The sequence below is a fragment of the Caretta caretta genome, chromosome 16 (assembly GCF_965140235.1).
Source record: "Caretta caretta isolate rCarCar2 chromosome 16, rCarCar1.hap1, whole genome shotgun sequence".
NCBI classification, from domain to species: domain Eukaryota; kingdom Metazoa; phylum Chordata; order Testudines; family Cheloniidae; genus Caretta; species Caretta caretta.
Window position 1 is genome coordinate 19899704 of NC_134221.1, and position 19719 is coordinate 19919422.

At 50.2% G+C, this 19719-nt stretch overlaps 1 protein-coding gene across 7 annotated transcripts in view; it reads right to left on the minus strand.

The window, feature by feature from the left end:
* Window positions 1–19719, minus strand: part of GPSM1 (G protein signaling modulator 1) — a 214140-nt gene that overhangs the window by 72629 nt on the left and 121792 nt on the right. For 6 of the 7 annotated variants that reach the window (XM_048822354.2, XM_048822352.2, XM_048822351.2 and 3 more), the window contains exons 5-9: window positions 17339–17462; window positions 15768–15883; window positions 14565–14720; window positions 9248–9389; window positions 1446–1560 (exon numbers count right to left, since the gene is read on the minus strand). In XM_048822354.2, coding sequence (XP_048678311.1) covers window positions 1446–1560; window positions 9248–9389; window positions 14565–14720; window positions 15768–15883; window positions 17339–17462 — 653 coding nt within the window. The remainder of the gene's footprint in view (window positions 1–1445; window positions 1561–9247; window positions 9390–14564; window positions 14721–15767; window positions 15884–17338; window positions 17463–19719) is intronic. The other variant, XM_048822350.2, reaches the window with a different exon arrangement.

Genomic DNA, 19719 nt, shown 5'->3' on the forward strand with positions numbered 1-19719 from the left:
GATTTCGTTCAGAATTCATAGCGATGCTGTTAATCTGCATCTCTCTGCTCCCTGGAGCCCAGTTCTCCACCACCCTGCACCTTGGCTCATGTACACACCAGTGCAGAGCATGGCGCCAAATCCGGACTCTGCACGCACTCACACCACTGGCACGACTTCCCGCCCATGTGGCACAGTGGAAAACGATTCCGCAAGAGGCAAGGAAGGGGAGAATCAGGCCCCAGTCTTTTCCTGGTGACAAACAACAAAACCCCCTTTGTTCCCAACAATTGTCTTGGGCCTCCCTCCATCTATGGAACATTTAATGCAGCCATGCCCTATAGCACTCGCACCATCCTCTTTGCATCCTTCTCCCGCTCCAGCTTTCGCACCTTCTCCTGCGTTGCTCTTGACACCTGGAAATACCTCCCTCTTCACGTGCGCCAAACAATCTCCCTCCTCCTCCAGGAAGCCCGCACTTCTCCCAGGTTCCCATCTCTCAGCAACCACATAAACAGAGATCTCTGCATCACCTCCGGCTTTTGCAGTCATCTGAAGTACTGCGTCTGAACTGTTCTGTCTGAGTCAGGTGTCCTTCAGACCCCAGCAGGCAGGGACATATGTCTATCCATATGTTTATAAATCACCAAGAGCGCTGTCAGCACTTAGCAACAACAAAGACAATGGTGATGAGCAGCGTTTTGCCTTCAGCTGGTCAGCTCAGAATGAGTCTGAGGAAATGCCTCTTCACACGGAGGGTAGTCACAACCTGCGGAACTCACTGCTGCAGGAGGTCAGACAGTCAAATACTGCAAAAAAAACTTTCCACTTAAGAGGCGGCTCCCACACACTTCTGGATGCAAGACAATCACTGCAAGGGCCAGGGCCTTTCCCCATTGCTTGTGTCTAGATGCATTGTTGGGGAGGCTTTCACCTTGTCCAGAAATACTGACTATTGCCAGAGGCTGGATACCAGACTTAGAGGACCAACAGCAACACTTATGACTCCTATTGTTTTAACTTTGCTTTACATTTTAAACCAACTACGTGCAAGAAAACTAGCAGCTCCAAAGACACGTGAACAGAGCAAGAGATCAGAAACCCCAACCTGCCTTATTTCAAGAAAAGGGCACTGTGGGGAAGTAAGGGAGTATAGGTACAATGTAACGGAGAGTGAGTCTCCCCGCCGGGGTAGACAGACTTGCCCTAGCTCCTCTCCAGCTAGCGTGCTAAAAGCACGGTGGATGTTACGGCATCAGCAGTGACTCGGACTTGCCGCCTGAACTTGGACCTCCCCCAAGGGGTCAGGCGGGCTTGGGCGGCTAGTCAGTGCCGCGATGTCCACACTGCTACTTTTAGGGTACTAGCTCAAGTGGCACTAGTGTGAGTCTGTCTGCTGGGGCGGAGAGCACGCTCCCAGCTGCAGTGTAGACGTACCCAAAGAGACTACAGTTCTTGAGACTTACCTTGCGCTTCGTAGCCAGCGGAATGACGGGTTGCATCCCCATCCTCATCGCCAAGGGCTGACTTCAGCTGGGCTACGTTCATTCGAGCCGTCAGCTCACCATTCCGATCCCCGATCTGCAAAGCCAAGACCAGCAAGGGAGCTGTTGAAAGGGCAACGTGCCACGGGCCTGCGTCCTCTGTGCAGATTCAGAAAGCCCTGGCAGACCCAGGCGACGTTGCATCACGCACACAGCTCGGCTACGCTGTGTGCCATCACTCCAGCAGCGTCAGGTGTTGTGGGACAGATGCTGGAGGACTGTTAAGGTCAACATGAGTAAAGCAGCGTCTACGCTCACGCTGCATCAACCTCAGGACATCGACCAGGCTCAAAGCCACTCAGGGAGCTGGTGTTACTGCATCACCTTACCAGGGCATTTACATCAGTGGGGGACAAATTTAAGTGTAGACTCATGCATAACCAGGTCAGTGCAAGGCAGATAATGTCATTCTAACTTTGTAGTGTAGAGCAAGCCTTAGCAGCTGAATGGACAGTGCATCTGTGGGGCTTGGATACGCCTGGATCAGTACTAAACCAGAGTTGGATGCTCTAGAAGAATTCCATTCTGGAGCAGATCCTTGGGTTTTATGTTCTCCCTAGCAATATCCCAGGACAAACTGCCCCAAGAGAGGTCTTTTCTGAAAGTTAATGACATGCTGGTGAGTAACATCCTTGTGAAATGTCTGTATTAATGCTATATGAGGAAACAGGGATACTTAATGATATTGTGCTTTAAAGCCCGTGGCCAAGCAGGGAGAAACTGCTGGCTTCTCTCCTGTCTGGGTGGGGTACTTATTTACCTGTGTCCTAGGTAAATTAAGCATGGTGGAATCAAAACAATGGAAGCCCCATTTACATATAAGGGGATGGGAAGCCCCCAAGAAGGGAGAAACAGTGTGAGGCCATCCTGCCTCTTGAAACCAAGTCACTGAATTTAGGAATATATAAGCAAGGACAGAAGCAATCTTTGGCTTCTATCATTAGACAACCACAAGGGAACTGAGCTTTTGCAAGCTGAGAAAGATGGGTCCCTTAACCACAGGGGGAGGGAGGAGGAAGGGGGACATGAAGTCTCTGGTACCTGAATACAGGCGAGAAGCCTGCTTAGGCTAAGAACTTGCACCTAGGAAGACAAAGGAAGCCAGAACCTTGTACTTCTATATGGAAGGTCCTGACTGAGAGAAAGTCAGCCAAGGCTGGGAAGGAGAGTGACTGGTGTGAAAAGCCATCCAGAATAAAGCCTGTACCTTGCTAGATTAAGTTTTAGATGCATGTTTTCTCTTTTATTTGCTTGTAACCCTTTCTAACTTTATTCCCCTTACTTGGCATCACCTATCCTATGCCTTGTTCATAAAATTTGTTTTATTTTTACTACAGACTAACTCAGTGCTGGGTTATTTACCCCAGTTAAGTTAATAAGCTGCGATGTGCTTTTGTCTCTTTAAAGGAACAAACAAACCTCATTATTTCTCTGAACAGTCCAGGAGAGGGCTGGACATTGAAGAGACCATGCAGAGAAAATCTGGGACTGGGAATGTGTTGGGATCACCTGATTGGTTATAACCAAGACCGGTGGAACTGAGGGGCTGTGGACAGGCTGCTAGGGTTACCAGAGACCTGCACGGGACACACCCCGCAGCCATCTTATGCACTTAGCCACCATAAGCTGGAAGTGAGGACACACCATGTAGAGAGAAAGAATTTGGCCTTGCTTAGGCAGACAAAAACATCTACACATCTGCAGTGTTACTAACAAAGATAGCTCAGCTTGGTCTGGGTGCCTGTGTTTGTAAGTTTCTTGTTAGAGCTGCTTTTCCAATAAGTACAAATTATGAGTTCTTTGCTGTTGCTAGAGAAATTTTTAGCTTATCTGAAGTTACTCTGAGTTATGCTTTCTTTTGAGTTACTTATAAAAAGATTAGCTAGAGTGTGTACTTTGGAGAAGTTTGGATTTTCTACGAGCAAGGAGACACTGACATCAGTCTCTCCAGCGGCTAGGACAGAGGTGGGCAAACTACGGCCCGCGGGCCACATCTGGCCCGCGGGACCGTCATACCCGGCCTCTGAGCTCCTGACTAGGGAGGACCCTCCCCTGCTGTTCCCCCTCCCCTGCAATTACGCCGCTGCGTGGGCAGCGTGGCTGGCTCCGTCAGGGCAGTGGGGCTGCGAGCTCCTGCTGCTCTGAGTGGCATAGTAAGGGGCCGGCGGCGAGATTGGGTAGGTGGTCCCGGGGGGGCAGTCAGGGGACAGTGAGCAGGGGGCGGTTGGATGGGGCGGAGGTTCTGGAGCAGGGCGGTCAGGGGTCGGGTAACAGTGGGGGCTGGATAGGGCGTGGGAGACCCGGGGGGCCTGTCAGGGGCGGGGGTGTGGATAGAGGGGTTGGATAGGTCTGGGAGACCCGGGGGGCTTGTCAGGGGGTGGTGGTGAGGTCCCGGGGGGACAGTTATGGGCGGGGGATGCTGGGAGGAGGAGGTTAGGGGACGAGGAGCAGGGGGGGGTGTTGGATGAGTCAGAGTTTCTGAGGGGGGCAGTCAGGGAGCGGGAAGTGGGAGGGGTGGATAGGGGGCAGGGGCCAGGCTGTTTCGGGGTACAACCTTCCCTACCCAGCCCTCCATGCAGTTTTGCACCCCGATGTGGCCCTCGGGCCAAAAATTTTGCCCACCCCTGGGCTCGGAGGAAGGCTGGCCACCGGAACTCTGCTGCTGCCACTGGACATCCCCTCAGACTAATGCCCAGACACTCAAGGTATGACTGGCATGCTTGTAGGCTGGCTGCCAGCATCCCAGGATGGGAGCTACAGCCGCAAAACTTTGTAAGGCATGCAGGGTTGCATGGCCAGTGGTGACATCACCAGTTATTGGTCTGGATCGTACCCTGAACCCCATGTCAATCCAAAATATTTTATCCATCAGCAGTGCAAAATGATGGTTGGGGGGGGTGTTTGTGTGTCACTTTATAACTGCTGATATCTCCTTAAAAAGCTCAACTCCACTGTGCTGAAGAACAAGAGAGATGAGCTGTCTAAAAGGTGGGAACAGACTGTGCAGGATCCGAACAGGTTTCCGCAAATATGGGAACTAACTAGCCAGGAGTCACCAGCACATAAAGGTTTCAGAGTAACAGCCGTGTTAGTCTGTATTCGCAAAAAGAAAAGGAGGACTTGTGGCACCTTAGAGACTAACCAATTTATTTGAGCATGAGCTTTCGTGAGCTACAGCTCACTTCATCAGATACATACCGTGGAAACTGTAGCAGACTTTATATATACACAGAGAATATGAAACAATACCTCCTCCCACCCCACTGTCCTGCTGGTAATAGCTTATCTAAAGTGATCATCAGGTGGGCCATTTCCAGCACAACTCCCCCCCCCCCCAGATGTTCTGGTTTAACTTGGATTTAAACTTGGAGAGTGGTCAGTTTAGATGAGCTATTACCAGCAGGAGAGTGAGTTTGTGTGTGTATGGGGGTGGGGGGGATGTGAGAAAACCTGGATTTGTGCAGGAAATAGCCCGACTTGATTATGTAAAGAGTTGTCACTTTGGATGGGCTAGCACCAGCAGGAGAGTGAATTTGTGTGGGGGGGTGGAGGGTGAGAAAACCTGGATTTGTGCTGGAAATGGCCCACCTGATGATCACTTTAGATAAGCTATTACCAGCAGGACAGTGGGGTGGGAGGAGGTATTGTTTCATATTCTCTGTGTATATATAAAGTCTGCTGCAGTTTCCACGGTATACATCTGATGAAGTGAGCTGTAGCTCACGAAAGCTCATGCTCAAATAAATTGGTTAGTCTCTAAGGTGCCACAAGTACTCCTTTTCTTTTCTTTCAGCACATAAAGGTCATTTGAAAGTAGCCTCTAATTTCTCTACCAACAGCAGTGTATTTTAGAAAGGACATCTTGGTCATCCAGAGAACACAGTTCCTTAATAAATGCCTCACTGTGGCTTATCTTGTGGCCATTCGAGATAGTCCCTATGGTGTGAGCAGTCTTAAAAACAAAGTAATAAATCCCCATGTTATCTTTGACAAAGCACTGAATCCCAGTCAAAGGGAGCGAGATCAAACCATTTCTAGTTAGGCAGAAATCCTCTCCCGGTTACACCAGATTTGCTGTTGAGATGATCTCCAGAAAATTTATCCTGTTCTGGTTGGGTCCTAAAGTCCCAGACACACTCTACGAAATGTTTAGCTGATTCCCACTTGTTTTGGATGACCCTAAAGGAAGAATTAATATCCGACAGAGAAATTCTGCCAGTGGACTGCTCGTGGGCACCTGTCAAAACACATAGGTCCTGAAGGGGGAATATGGGGACAGAGATTTCTGACCTAACCCTGGATCTCCCAAAACAGAGATGCCGCTTTGCTGTGAACGGAAAAATGGAAAGGTGGGCAGGGTCTAAAAGTTGGGACGTGGTCCACATTTTTTCTTGTATTTACATCCCTTGCTCTGTCATCTTGGAGCAATTTATGTCCCTAATCTGTCTCTTCACTCACTAAGAGCAGACGAATGCTAGAAATTAATACATGCCCTCCCCCCCGTATCCCTGAAACGGACATGATTTTTCAGCACCACTCCATATTTAGCAACATGGGGGAGTTTATTAGCCACCTGCCATGAGTAAACCCCTTCTGACACTGCCCTGTAATCAAAGCCATCAGCCCACAAAGAACACAGTATTGTAAATCCTCAAAGGCTTCCCCCCGCCACCCCCAGGAGCAGTCAAGGCTGCTATTGTTTCTGTCCTCCCATCCCCATTCATCTGCAATGCCAACAGCTGAACCTCCATCTGGCTGTGAGTAATCAGCCCCATGCTGGAAGACTCCAACCCAAAGCCGAAAAGTCAATTTGTTCTAAAATGAACAGGGCCAACAAACAGTGTTTCTCCTGAATGGCTGACAAGTATAATTAAGTGTATAATTAGGCTGGTGTGTTAGCCCTACCCCAAGATTTAGCCAAGCTAATAGAGGCAGGAGAATGTACAAAGCACTTATAAATGGTGGTTTCAATTAATGCTTCAAAAGGGCAATTTCATCAACTGGGGAAAGCTTTAAAGGTACCATGGCTGATTTCCGCATATCAGGCTACAAAGGGTAAACAACAAAGCACGTTTGCTGTCTAGATTTCTAAGCCACCTGAAAAGCCTTTGGCTTTGTCTAGATCAGAAAAGTTGCATCCATATAGTTAGATCGCTTAAAACTGATCTAGTTACACCAGTGCAAAACCCTAATGGAGACGCTTAAACTGGATTAGCCCTCACTTGTATTGATTTGAGCTAAATCAATATAAGCGAGGTTTGAACACGTTTAAATGTGGCTCTGGGGTTTGGACTCGGGTAGCTAGCTCGATAATATATATAGGAAAAGCAACATGTCAAAAACCCAACTGCCTTGGGCTTCAGGCTATGAGCCACATTCAGATCTAGAGCAAAGTGGTGAAACTTCACTGATGCCTTCTGTGGGGTTCGCCCTGGGTCTGAACGTGCCCAATGTTTGTGGACAGAGGAAAGTGTTTTCTGGGGTAATTATATGATTGCTTTGGCTACCGCTGGATTAGCAACTCTCTTGTGCTGACCCTTTCGGTTATCTGTGCCCCAAGAGGCACCTTTATATAAACATAAAAATAACAGCTCACAGTTTTAGGCTTGCAGATGATATTTGTCAGTCATTTCCTTGGTAGCGGTTTGAGCCACTCGAGGCGAGAGGTGCCAATGCTGTCCTTAAAAGATGAGTGACACCTGTCTGGCTGCGGTTTGAAAACGCAGACCAAGGCCTGACTTGCTTCTCAGCCCCAGCCAAGCCTCTGTCTGCAAACCTGGGTGGAAGGCTCAGGAGAACTGGCTTCTGAGGGGGCCTCCCAGCACTTCTAAGCCAGAAATATGGTAAGAAGAGCCACATGGGGCTATTCTGGCCCTTCAACTCTGAACCTAGAGGCACCCAAGCGAGAGCAAAACCAGGATTGGGAGGAGAAAGGTAACCGTTTGGTTCTAGAATACAACACTGACACACAAGGGGTGTGATGCTGTAGGGAATACGGGAGACACTTTATGATGCTGTTGATACCAATACTATAAAATTGCAAGGAATCTGACCAGATATGCCATGTGTGGTATCTGTGAAAATGTTATAATTTGCCAAGTATGATCATCTTGTTTATATGTTTGTATCACTTTTGTATTGTAAGTTATAGATATGTAAACTGTCTGTTTTTCAAAACTTGTGCTGTGTTTCTGGGTGACACTCCCAGACGGATTGGCATCAGCACTGCCTAGCCTGTTCAATGCCCATCAAGAGTCATCAGCTGCACAATGAACCAATTGAAAGGAGCCAGGGGATACACCTATTGAGTCAGCAAGGCATGTGGTATGCCTGTGGACAGAGAACGCTAAGGTTTTTCCATGCCATGTATTGTGAAGCTTATGTTTGGGACACAGGAAGTACAAGCCACGTGGCAAAAAGACTATAAAAGGCAGCTGCATCAGCTCCATTTTGTCTTCAGTCCTGCTTCTTACCTCTGAAGTAACTTCTCTACAAACAAAGCTCCCATCAAAGGACTGAATGACCCATCCAAGCCGTGGATGTGTTCCAGAGGGACTTTCAAGCCAGCAAACTCACCAACACTGCTAAGAACCTGATACATGAACTTTGAAGTCTCTGAATGTATCTGAGTGCTTTATCATATACCAACTCTCTTCTTGTTCTTTCTTTATAATACACCTTTAGTTTTAGGCACTAAAGGACTGTCTGGCAGTGTGGGATTTTGGGTAAGATCCAACTTAATATTTACCTGGCAATGTGGGGTTCAGAAGAACATTTTGTATAGTGGGCAGAGTTTTTCAAATAACTTCTCACTGTACTGGACCTAGGTGCTGACTGGGAGCCAGAGAACTAGAATGTGAGATTTTTTTTTTTTAACTTGATGACCAGTGTGGGGATCAGAAGTACAGTCTGTAACACTGAAGTTAAACTCATCCACCAGTCAATCACCATTTTTAGGAGTATCTGCTTGCCCTTTTGCAGCCTGCCCTGACCTTGGCATTTTCAGTGAGGGCTACCCCAGGCACCCTGGGTCACAAGGGGGATGGCTCTTATTTTTTCCCATCTTTACACAGAAACGTTCCCTGACCCTTTCTCAATCATGTTCCTTATGGTGCCGCAGAGAACTGCCAGCCCTGAGTAAAACAATGTTTCTGCTCACCCAGAGATGTGGCCTCACATTGCATCTGAAGAGAAAAGCCATCACCCATCTCTTTCAGACCCCCTGATCCTCTACAGAACAGGACTGGGCTCTGAGTCAGCTACGTGCTCTCTGAGTTCAGCCAAAGTCACACAGCCCAGGTCTCAAATGCGGGTGTTCTCCTAAGTGGTTTGACACGTTGTATTTAGGCTCCTCCATGCCAGCTGGAGCCCACCAGTGCAGAATAGCTTGGAAAGTGGGGCCCACCCTTTCCTTTTTGCCTTGGCAAACACCCCCCAAAAACCATGCCAAGAAAGCAATTTGCAAACCAGGGCCGAGTTAGCCAGGTACAGTAACTATATTAGCAACAATTAAAAGGCAGCCCTGGTGTCAGCGGGTCTCCCGTGATGAGATTTTTCCAGCCTAGATTTGCAGTTCTCAAAGATACCACATAAAAAACAAGCACCACACACGATGGAAGCTTTCAAGACTGGAGAAGAACTCCCTCAGTGTGTCTTAGCATAATCCAGGCCTTCTTCCCAACAGGGAGATCTGGTTCACCCTGATCCAGACTAGTTCATCTTACCTCTTGGGAGATTTCAAGATGTTTCCTTGCAAAGCGCAGGGCTTGGTCATGGTTCCCGAGAGAGACATAGGCATTTCCTAGACTCCAGCAGGCTCTTCCTTCTCCCACTCTGCAAAACAGGAAATCATCATCCATAGGCGTTCTGTGAGACACAGCAAAAAACAGCCATTTCAGAACCTGTATGTTTCTGGCTGCTCCTTGGAAGCATCAAAGGCCCTGTTTTCATGTTGATGTCTGTGCCCACTTTTGCACACATAATCAAGCCTATGGGTGAAATCCTCGTTCCATTGAAGTCAATGGCAAAGCTCCCATTGATATCAATAGGGTCGGGATTTCACTCCGTATCTTACAGAGCAGCTATTTGCATGGCATCTCGCTGCACCTCGAATAGTGGGCTGCACACTTATAAGCCGCGCGTGCAAGCTGGCTGTGCAGAATGAGGGCACCCCCCCCTTTTGTAAAGGCAACCGGCTGGGACAGCTGACGCGAGCAGAGAAATCAGAGACCCTGGTGAAAAAAATGGCTCTAGACATTAAAAAACCTGGGCCAGATAATCAGTGGGGTAAATCAGTGTAGCCCATTGACTGCTATAGAGCTTCATTGATTTATGCTGGCGGGAGATCTGATCCACTGCGTGCAAGGTCAACAGGCAAGAGGGGGATTTATTTTCAGTGCCTTGTGGATAAAATGGCCTTTTGAGAATTCCTCTTTCCTAAGACTGGTTGTAATCACTCAAAAACCACCTTGATTTTTTCTCTCCCGTCACCAAATCAATCAGTTTCCCCCCTTGCCGGACTTTCCCCCATCCTGGGGCGAGCAGCTGCCTCTACAGCACTCCCACCCCCCTGGAGAGCAGAGGGGTGGGAAACTGGCAATCACTCTGGGGGTCCCCCATGCAGCAGAGCACACATGTGCCCGTCATCTTCCAAACACAACCGGATGTTCAGCAGGCTGCTGTCCCTGAACTCACCCCAGCTACCCCCTGGCAATTAACCCCTTCGCTACGCACACAGGTTCCCACAGCAACAGTGACAGGGCATCCAAGAGCCGCCCCGTTTGCTCACAGGCCAGGGATGAATAAGCAGGAGTGTAGCACGGATCAAACACAGCAACATGCAACCTGCACACGGCACTGGCCTTTCAATGAGCGGCTCCATGGGCCACACACAGAGACTGCCGCAGCCGACAATAACCTCAGTTACCACCTCCTCCCCCAGGGTGCAGCTTTTCACAGTCCACCCCACTTCAGGCATGAACCTGAGAAAGCAGGCGAGCTCTACCCCAGGCCTGGAGGGTCATCAGACTGTCAGAGCAGCAGGGGAAGGCCTCCCTGCACTGAGCCGGGGAGTGGTAGAGAGGCTGCCCACTAGCACATAACTAGCCCAATGGCATGTGTAGTAAAAGGACAGGTGCCTATTACCTACCATGGAGCGGAACCCATGCTACTCAAGGGGTGCAGGCGGGGGGGCCTACAGAGCCCCCCTAAATCTGTTCATGAGGAAGACACCGACAGGGAATGGGCTATTGGAGGGTTTCTAATTTTCAGTGGGTTTTTGTTTTTTTAAGGAGATTGTGACTCACTTTTTAGGGTTAAACATCATCTCCCCACTCCCATGTTTAAGCATTTCCTTTGAAGCAACCCCTCCATGCTCTCCACTCCTCAGGGCCAGCTCCCAGGGGGGCCAGAAGATCTTTACGACTCACCAGCCTCCCCTAAAGACTGCTCCCAGCTCCACACAGGAATGGGAAGTCCAGCGTGTGTTTGATAAAAACCTGTTCCCTAGGTTTTGCTTCTGAGCTGCTTCTACTAGCATCAACCTAAATGCAGAATATCCCCTCTCAAGGCTCACCAGCCCCCTTAATGCCCGATGGACTCCCAGGGGGCTGCTGGGAAAGAGACCGCTCTCCATCTCCCAGGGAGCCATCGGAACCAGCATCTCACCCAATGGGGTTTCTGATCAGACAGTAAAAGCACAGAAACATGCAGGCTGTCTCCATTTTAATGTCCATGCTCCATCTAGTGGCAGGAGTTAGCAGGGGCGCTGGGAGGATTTTTATAGCAGGGATGCTGAAAGCCATCGAACAAAGCTGCAAAGTCAGTCGGCGATAGAAGTCGTGCACAAGCTTGCGGTTATTCCTTCCATCCAGAGGGTGCTGCCGCACAACAAGTGCTCTTAGACCCAGTGCCCCTGGGGACTGGAGTGTCCCAAAGGCTCTTTGGAAATTGCTCTATATGGGGCCAGGGAGTGGTCTTTTCATAGGCTGATTAGACAGGAAGGCCTATTTCAACACACCTAGTCCATCCTCGGAGAGCAAGGCTGTTCCTTCGTGCCGCTCTGTAGCGCTTCGTCCTGTCTCGCTTTCCTGGACTCTCAGAAGTTAGAGCTGGAAATGACCCACCGTTTGGCTACACTGCGATCACGGGTGGTGACTGCAGCTCCTGTAGACATGCCCCCCATTCCTCTCCCTGCCCGAGCAGAGCTGTTCTTTCCCATTCCCATCCCATTCAAGCGCTTGGTCTCGTCTCCAGCTATGGCATCCCACCACTTCCATAGAGAGACCATCCCACAGCCTGAAGGGTCTCCCCGTCAGATGACCCCAGTGACAGCGGGTCTCCCCTGGGGGGACAGTTGTACCCTCTGAGGACGCTCACTTATTAGACTTCACATTAAAGCGACACCAACACAACACTATGGCTTCTCACACTGAACATCTGAGGCTTTTCATTCAGATTCTTCCCTGAAACAGTCCCTGGCTCACTCCATCCATTCTATTCTACAGACCGGTCAGCCTCACCTCAGTCCCTGGAAATATCATGGAGCAGGTCCTCAGGGAAACCATTTTGAAGCACTTGGAGGAGAGGAAGGTGATCAAGAACCTTAAAAATCAACACTATAAAAGTCAACATGGATTCCCCAAGGGCAAGTCATGATGAAATAACTTGCTCTGTGGATATGATACATCTGGACTTTAGCAAAGCTTTTGATACTGTCTCCCACAGTATTCTTGCCAGCAAGTTAAAAAAGTATGGATTGAATTAATGGACTATAAGAGGGATAGAAAGCTGGCTAGATTGTTGGGCTCAACGGGTAGTGATCAACAGCTCAATGTCTAGTTGGCAGCCGGTATCAGCCAGGGGTTGGTCCTGGGGCCGGTTTTGTTCAACATCTTTATTAATGATCTGGAGGATGGGATGGATTGCACCCTCAGCAAGTTCAGAGATGACACTAAACTGGGGGGCGGGGAGAGGTAGATATGCTGGAGGGTAGGGATAGGGTCCAGAGTGACCTAAACAAATTGGAGGATTGGGCCAAATGAAATCTGATGAGGTTCAACAAGGACAAGTGCAGAGTCCTGCACTTAGGACAGAAGAATCTGGGGACCTACTGGCTAAGCAGCAGTTCTGCAGAAAAGGACCTCAGGATTACAGTGGATGAGAAGCTGGATATAAGTCAGCAGTGTGCCCTTGTTGCCAAGAAGGCTAACGGCATATTGGGCTGCGTTAGTAGGAGCATTGCCAGCAGATCAAGGGAAGTGATTATTCCCCTCTATTCAGCACTGGTGAGGCCGCATCTGGAGTATTGCGTCCAGTTTTTGGCCCCCCACTACAGAAAGGATGTGGACAAATTGGAGAGTCCAGCAGAGGGCAACGAAAATGATCAGGGGGCTGGGGCACATGACTTATGAGGAGAGGCTGAGGGAACTGGGCTTGTTTAGTCTGCAGAAAAGAAGAGTGAGGGGGGATTTGATAGCAGCCTTCAACTATCTGAAGGGGGGCTCCAAAGAGGATGGAGCTCGGCTGTTCTCAGTGTTGGCGGATGACAGAACAAGGAGCAATGGTCTCATGTTGCAGTGAGGGGGGTCTAGGTTGGATATTAGGAAACACTATTTCACTAGGAGGGTGGTGAAGCACTGGTGGAATCTGCATCCTTAGAAGTTTTTAAGGCCTGGCTTGACAAAGCCCTGGCTGGGATGATTTAGTTGGTGGCGGTCCTGCTTTGAGAAGGGGGTTGGACTAGATGACCTCCTGAGGTCTCTTCCAATCCTAATCTTCTATGATTCTTCTATGGAACGGCTCTTTCCATATGCCCCACAAGAGTAGACCATTCTCACAACACCCCTGTGGGGTGGGTATTTGTAACCCTATTTTATTGATGAGGAAAGGGAGGCATAGCACGGTGAAGTGGTTCTCTCAAGTATCCTAGTGAATCAGTGACAGAGCCAGGAATAGAACCCATGAGTCCTGATTTCCCAGTTCACTACTCCACCCCTTGTGTGAAAACCCTCATTATACACAGCCAAATATTCAACTGGGCCTGGTTTTGGATGCACATCTTGGGCCTGATTTTCAGAAGGGGTGGAGCATCTGCAGTGCCCATTGACTTCATCTGGGGTGTGGGTGCTCAGCAACTAGGAAAAACAGGCCCTTAGAGGGTGTCTCAAATTGGACATCCACAAAGCAAGGCACTGTCCACTCTTTGGGTGCTTTGACCACCCCCTTTAATGGCACAGCAGATCATTCAACTCAAATGCTCTCCCAGCTGGATACTTCCTTCTCCATTTTGCAATGCTCATTTCTTCTAGTCATTTGCCAATTCCTTCCCTTGAATCTTCTGCGCTGTATGAAGCTGAATATCCATCTTGCTCAGGTTCTACGAGGGTCATTTGCAGAGATCCTCAACAAGCTGGCTGAAAATTCACTTAAGGACCTGCAAGAGACTTGAGACCCAGCATGGCAAAGCTCAGGAGTCAGGAAAACTTCACACAAGGCTGGAGGTAGATGCAGTAACAAGTTGGTAATAATTTATCTATGGAGTAAAATGCATTTCCCTAACTATTCCGGGCAATACACCATTTTTCCCCAAATGCCATTTCTGGTCACATCAGTGTGGAATCTTATTGCAGCTTCTCAGAGCTTCCATTGCTAGCAGGACACAGCGGTGGGGCTTTTGGGCTCGTTCACTGCTCACTTTACTCCTTAGGCTGAAGCTATTTTACATCCCGGCGGGTGCTCACCAGGAGGTTGCACGGATAAACAGGAGTAGCAGCTGGGATAGAGGGCTGAACACAACAGACCTTTAGTAATTCTCACCAGAGAGCTGATATCACCCACATTAACACAGCTGGGGCTGGGGCTTTGACTCCATTGTAGGGGCTGGACCATAGGAAAGGTTTATGAGTCTGCTACTATTGTAGAGCTAATGGTCTTAGTCCTTTAGCCCTAGAGGCTCAGGCTTTTAGTGTGAGAGACGCTGGGTTCGATCCCTGCTGAGGCCATTATACTAACAAGGCACAGATGCGGTCCCAAATCTCTCACCTGTCCCCCAGCTCCTGCGCTATCAGCAGGTGCTTTAGATGGTACTCGATGGCTCGCTCGTAGTCTTGGAGCAACGTGTAAGTGTTTCCGAGGCTGTAGCAAGCCTGAGCTTCTACTGCTTGGTCTTTCAGCTGTCTGGAGAGTTGGAGTGTTTTCCTGCAATAAACAGATGGAGACACAGACACATTCATGCACAGCACACGTGCAAGTCAGGGAGAAATGCTGATCTGCTGAGGGTAGATTCCTTAGGGAGTTTATCTGAAGCCAAAGAATGCCACATTCTAAGGGTGTGTCAGCACTGGAGGTGGGATTCCAACTCGTGTAGACATCCCGGTGCTAGCTTTGACGGAGCGAGTGAGCTAAACACAGCGGTGTAGCCGCAGAGCGCCACGTATGATCTCATCCAATACCCAAGGTACATGCAGGGTGACGCACTGCTCAGCCGGAGCTAGCGCGGGTATGTCTACCCGAGCTGGAAATTTTCCCTCCAGCTCTAGTGTGGACATCCCTAAGACCTGCTGATGGCTGCCCCCACCTTCCCAACCCAACCCTGTGCAGCCACTGGCTTCCGTGCTTTACACCAGGGTGAATTTAGACCCGTTGTATCAAATCCTTTTTTTCCTGCCTGATGAAGCTAGGGTTTTTTGTGTGTTCTTTCAGTGAGTGCAAACAAAGGGAAGCAAATTGGGGGGTACCCAATTTCTGGTTCTGTCAAGCAGAACCGATTGAGATAAGTTTGGGTACGTGGAGGTCTGCAGAAAGGCTGGAGGCTTTGTCACGCCTCCTGTTACACAGCAGGCAGTCCCTGCTCTTTTGGGATGTAGCCTCCTTGGGTACAGCTCTTCCAGCACCAGCACGGCAGAGCGCTGCTTTGGAGAATCTGAGAATTTGGACTATAACAACACGCACCAACTTTGATCTGTACAAGTTACACAAGTGGCCAACAGGGGGCAATGTAACACACATATCAATTGGGAGCCTAGCTCCAGCTGGAGAAAGACAAGACCGAGACTCCCTCGAACCGGCTCCCGTTCCCTGTGGGTGGCTTATACCTAGTGCTTGTGTCATGAGTCTGAAGCCCCAGGATGCATTACAACAGACCAGGGGAATAGCTTCGCTCAGCCTGGCTGCTCTTGAGCATTCTGCCAAGGCTGAGCGCCCAGAGCCCAGCCTTGGCTTTCCCCAAGCAGCTGTGGCACTTACTTGTAGTACTCAGCCGAGATGTCAAACCTGCCGAGGAAGATGTGTGCATTGCCCAGGTTGCTGTACGCTCGCCTCTCGGCCGCTTTGTCCCCAAACTCCTTGGCGATGGCGAGTCGCTGAAAGAGACACAGGCAGGCGTGTAAGAACGTGTTGGGGAAGCATGTGCTACTGCTGGCAACTGACGTCCTCTCTCCAAGGCCCAGACCCAGCCATCCACTGAGGTGTGTGCCTGTCAGCCCGGGAGCAATCCTGCTGGCTCACAGATAGGCGTGTAATTAAGTGGTCAGCTGGCGGGGGGGGGGGGGGGGGGGGGGTCCCAAATCAGCTGGAGAAGTGACGCGGCTGATCACTCCGCCGTAACGCCCAGGAGGGGTTCTGTCGCGTCGCTCAGGTATGTGGGTGCAGAGTGAATTCCCCTCATCAACTGGCTGCGTCTCACTGAGCCCCAGCCCCGCTCTTCAGCCTTCCCTCCTTGGTTCTGCACTGCTCCAGCTGGGCCCATGTCTCGACCCTTATCTGGTTCTGCCCCACTCTCCTCTCTTCTCCCGTGTTTGCCCTGCCGCACCCCCGGCTTTGCATTGAGCCTGGAGCAGGGTCCCAAGCCCTCCCCCTCCTTCCCACCCCATTTGGCCAGGTGCTGTTTCTGCAGTTCCTCCCCCGGTCACAGAGGAGCAGCCTGTGTGGTTCCAAGCAAACCCCACTGCAGGGCTGTAGGCCTGGCTGCCGACCCCAGGAAGGGGAGGCCATGCGCAGAGGCTGCCAGGCTGACCTGCTCCAGGCAGCTCTTCATCAGGCCGACTGCCTGGGACCCCCCGCCTGCTGGGGCCCACTCTCGGACCCTGCCTGCTTTCTGTAGCTTCCCCCAGCTGATCTCAGCTGAATCAGGTGCTCCCGCGACAATCATCTGGCACCTTGCAAACTACCAGGCTCCAACAGGGCTCCACGCAGAACACAGCTGGCTGGCTCCAGCCCTCTGGCCCCGCCCACGCTGTCACAACCCTGCTGGGACTTATCCCGTGCCAGATACCTGCTGCGCCCCTAAGAGCAGCCTGTGTGACCACCCCACTCGATGCTGGCCCCGCCGCCACTGACGCTAACTCAGGCCACTTGGCCTGGTGCTGCGGGGCCAGCCAGTCACCTGGCAGCCAGGTTACTCTTTGGCTGGGAAAGCCTGGCCCCATCGCACCTTTGACCGTGTTCCTTCCTGGGGGAATTGTTCCATGCCGCGAGGCAGCTGTCCCAGCAAAGATGGGGCCCGAGAGCTCTCTCTGCTCGCACTGGAGCAGGGCCCCGGTAAGGCAATAAAGCTGGGTGCCAGTCACTTCACAGTCGGCTGTTTCAAGCAGAGGCAGCCTTACTCCCACTGGCTTTGGGGGGATACCTTGTGGAGTCAGGAGATACTCAGCCTGAGGAAGGGTGACAGGATCTGGTGTGCGGTGTCTGTAATGGGAGATGAAGGATTTGATGCAGCTGGGGGCTAACGGACCAATGTCTAGTTCCCTACTGCAGGCCAGGCTGAGGAAGCGACTGGATTGCCCAAGCCCCATGAGAATGATCGACACCCTCCTTACCTCTTTGTGGAAAGCTGTGGCTTCGCTGAAGTTGCCGAGCAAGTACTGGGTGTTGCCGAGGTTCCCATAGGCTCGGCCCTGAGCAGCTCGGTCCCCGAGCTCCTTTACCAGAGACAGATTCCTCCTGCAAAAAATCAGAGCAGCCCATCTGCTCACTCAGCCAACGGGCATCCAGCTCCTATTGACCTTAACATGAGATACAGAGAGCCCAGGGTCAAAGTAAGGGGCTCTGAGGGGACACAGCTCTCCCGGGCCTGCGTAAACAGCTCCCCTCGTAGAACAATGGTCTCAAGTTGCAGTGGGGGATGTCTAGGTTGGATATTAGGAAACACTATTTCACTAGGAGGAGGATGAAGCACTGGAATGGGTTCCCTAGGGAGGTGGTGGAATCTCCATCCCTAAGAGGTTTTTAAGGCCCGGCTTGACAAAGCCCTGGCTGGGATGATTTAGTTGGGGTTGGTCCTGCTTTGAGCAGGGCGTTGGACTAGATGACCTCCTGAGGTCTCTTCCAGTCCTAATCTTCTATGATGCGATGATCTGCCCCTCTTCCTCGCCTGATGTGGCGAGAGCTCCCCCTCCCATTTCAATCACCTTTAATCGCTGGGTAGAATGGCGCTTTTACGCCTTCAGACACAAGCGAGAGATTCCACCTTGGGACACTTAGCATTTCACACAGGCCAGACCCTTAGCTGGCCCAAACCAGCACCGCTCCCTCAACTTCAGTTGATTTGCAGCAGCTGCCTGGGTGTCGAAACACCTTCAGATCTGCTAAGAAATCGCAGCTCTTTACAAAGGGAGAACAGTGTCATTACCCCCACTTTACATATGGGGAAACTGAGGCACAGGAAGGGAGCGTTACTTGCCCAAGGTCACCTAGCAGGCCAGTGGCAGAGCTGGGAACTCAATGCATTACCACTGGTGCTGCCTCAGTGTCCCTTATTCTAACCATCTCTCCTTACACACAACTGCCCTGCTCAGCCAGAAGAGCAGATACCTTCATGCCCAGAGTTATTTCAAGGAAAAAGCCAAGGAGAGAGCGTTATTTTCAGCTTTCAAGTACAGCATCTATTTCAGGGGATGGTCCCTGGGAGTCATGCTTTGCCTCTGTTTCCCCATCTGTAAAATGGGGATAATGACACATCTCTCATTTGTACAGCGCTTTGAAACCTATGCATGAAAAGAACCAGAATAAGTTCGATGTTATGATTCTTATTCAACGTTGATGAAGTCAGGAAGAAGAAAGAGAAACAGGGGAAAAAAAGCGGGAAGGGCCAGGAGCTCTGAGCTATTCTTCTCCCTGCCTTCTCAGCGCTGGCAGCTGGGATGCATCTGAGACGAGCATGACTGGATGCAACTCTGCAACAACAGGCACAGTCAAACCCTCTACAGCATCTGCTCAGCACATTCAGAGCACCCTGGACGCTTCAGGCTGGCACGCGTTCACCCTGTAGATGCTCAACATGCACTGCTCCTTTGACAAAAGGAGGGGGAGCTATATCGAGGTGCTATCATCTCTGCAGAGACGAGGAGACTGATTTAAGGGAGATGCTCGCCTCTCCCTTTCAGACAAAAAAGGTTATTTTTAAAAACCCATTTCCTTAACTGAAGTTAAAATCAAAGGGGAGAAACCTTGCAGATAGCTCTAAATAAGCCTAGTGACAGCGTTCCAGCATATGCCATAGCAAAAACATCTACAGCCATTTGGAAAAGGCAGAGTTGTTACTGTGGGACACGCTGCAATGCCTCTGAACTTCATGGTGACAGAACAGGAAACTCCTTCTGCAGAAATGCAGGCCCTGACCACTTGAACTAGAGGCGATCTGTATTAGCTATTGCAGTATAGGGCCAATGATACAAAGTTGAAGAGTTCTAATTCTATCCAGTAGAGGGCAGTGGTATGCACACAAGTGAGTTTGTGAGTACATTTCCCCCCTTCCAAATTATCATACTTTGTCGAACATTGTGGCATCAAAGCAGATGCTCAGGGATTGAATTTAACTGCATGTGTTACTGTTTGACCTATTCTGAGCTATACTCAAGACAGGTAAGCTCAGAAGCTTAGTTTACAACTCTCTGAAAGAGTTTTGTTTTATTCTTTTTAATTAAAAAAGCCTGCAGTCTTTCCTCATCCCTCCTTGTAGAGAATCCCATTCCCACCCCCAGAGACCCCCAGCAAAGCACCCGTTGGTCAAAATTATATGAACTGCCAGGAAGCACCATCCCCACTGATTATTCTGGCTCGATTAAGATAAGGATCGGAGCACAGACAAGTGACATCTGACTCTGGCAGATGAGATCAGCTCTGGTCCAGCTTTTCATCTGCTGAGCGCAATGTTTCTGCATCTCTGGTCATTCCCACGCAGCTGCCAGATGGGACAAAG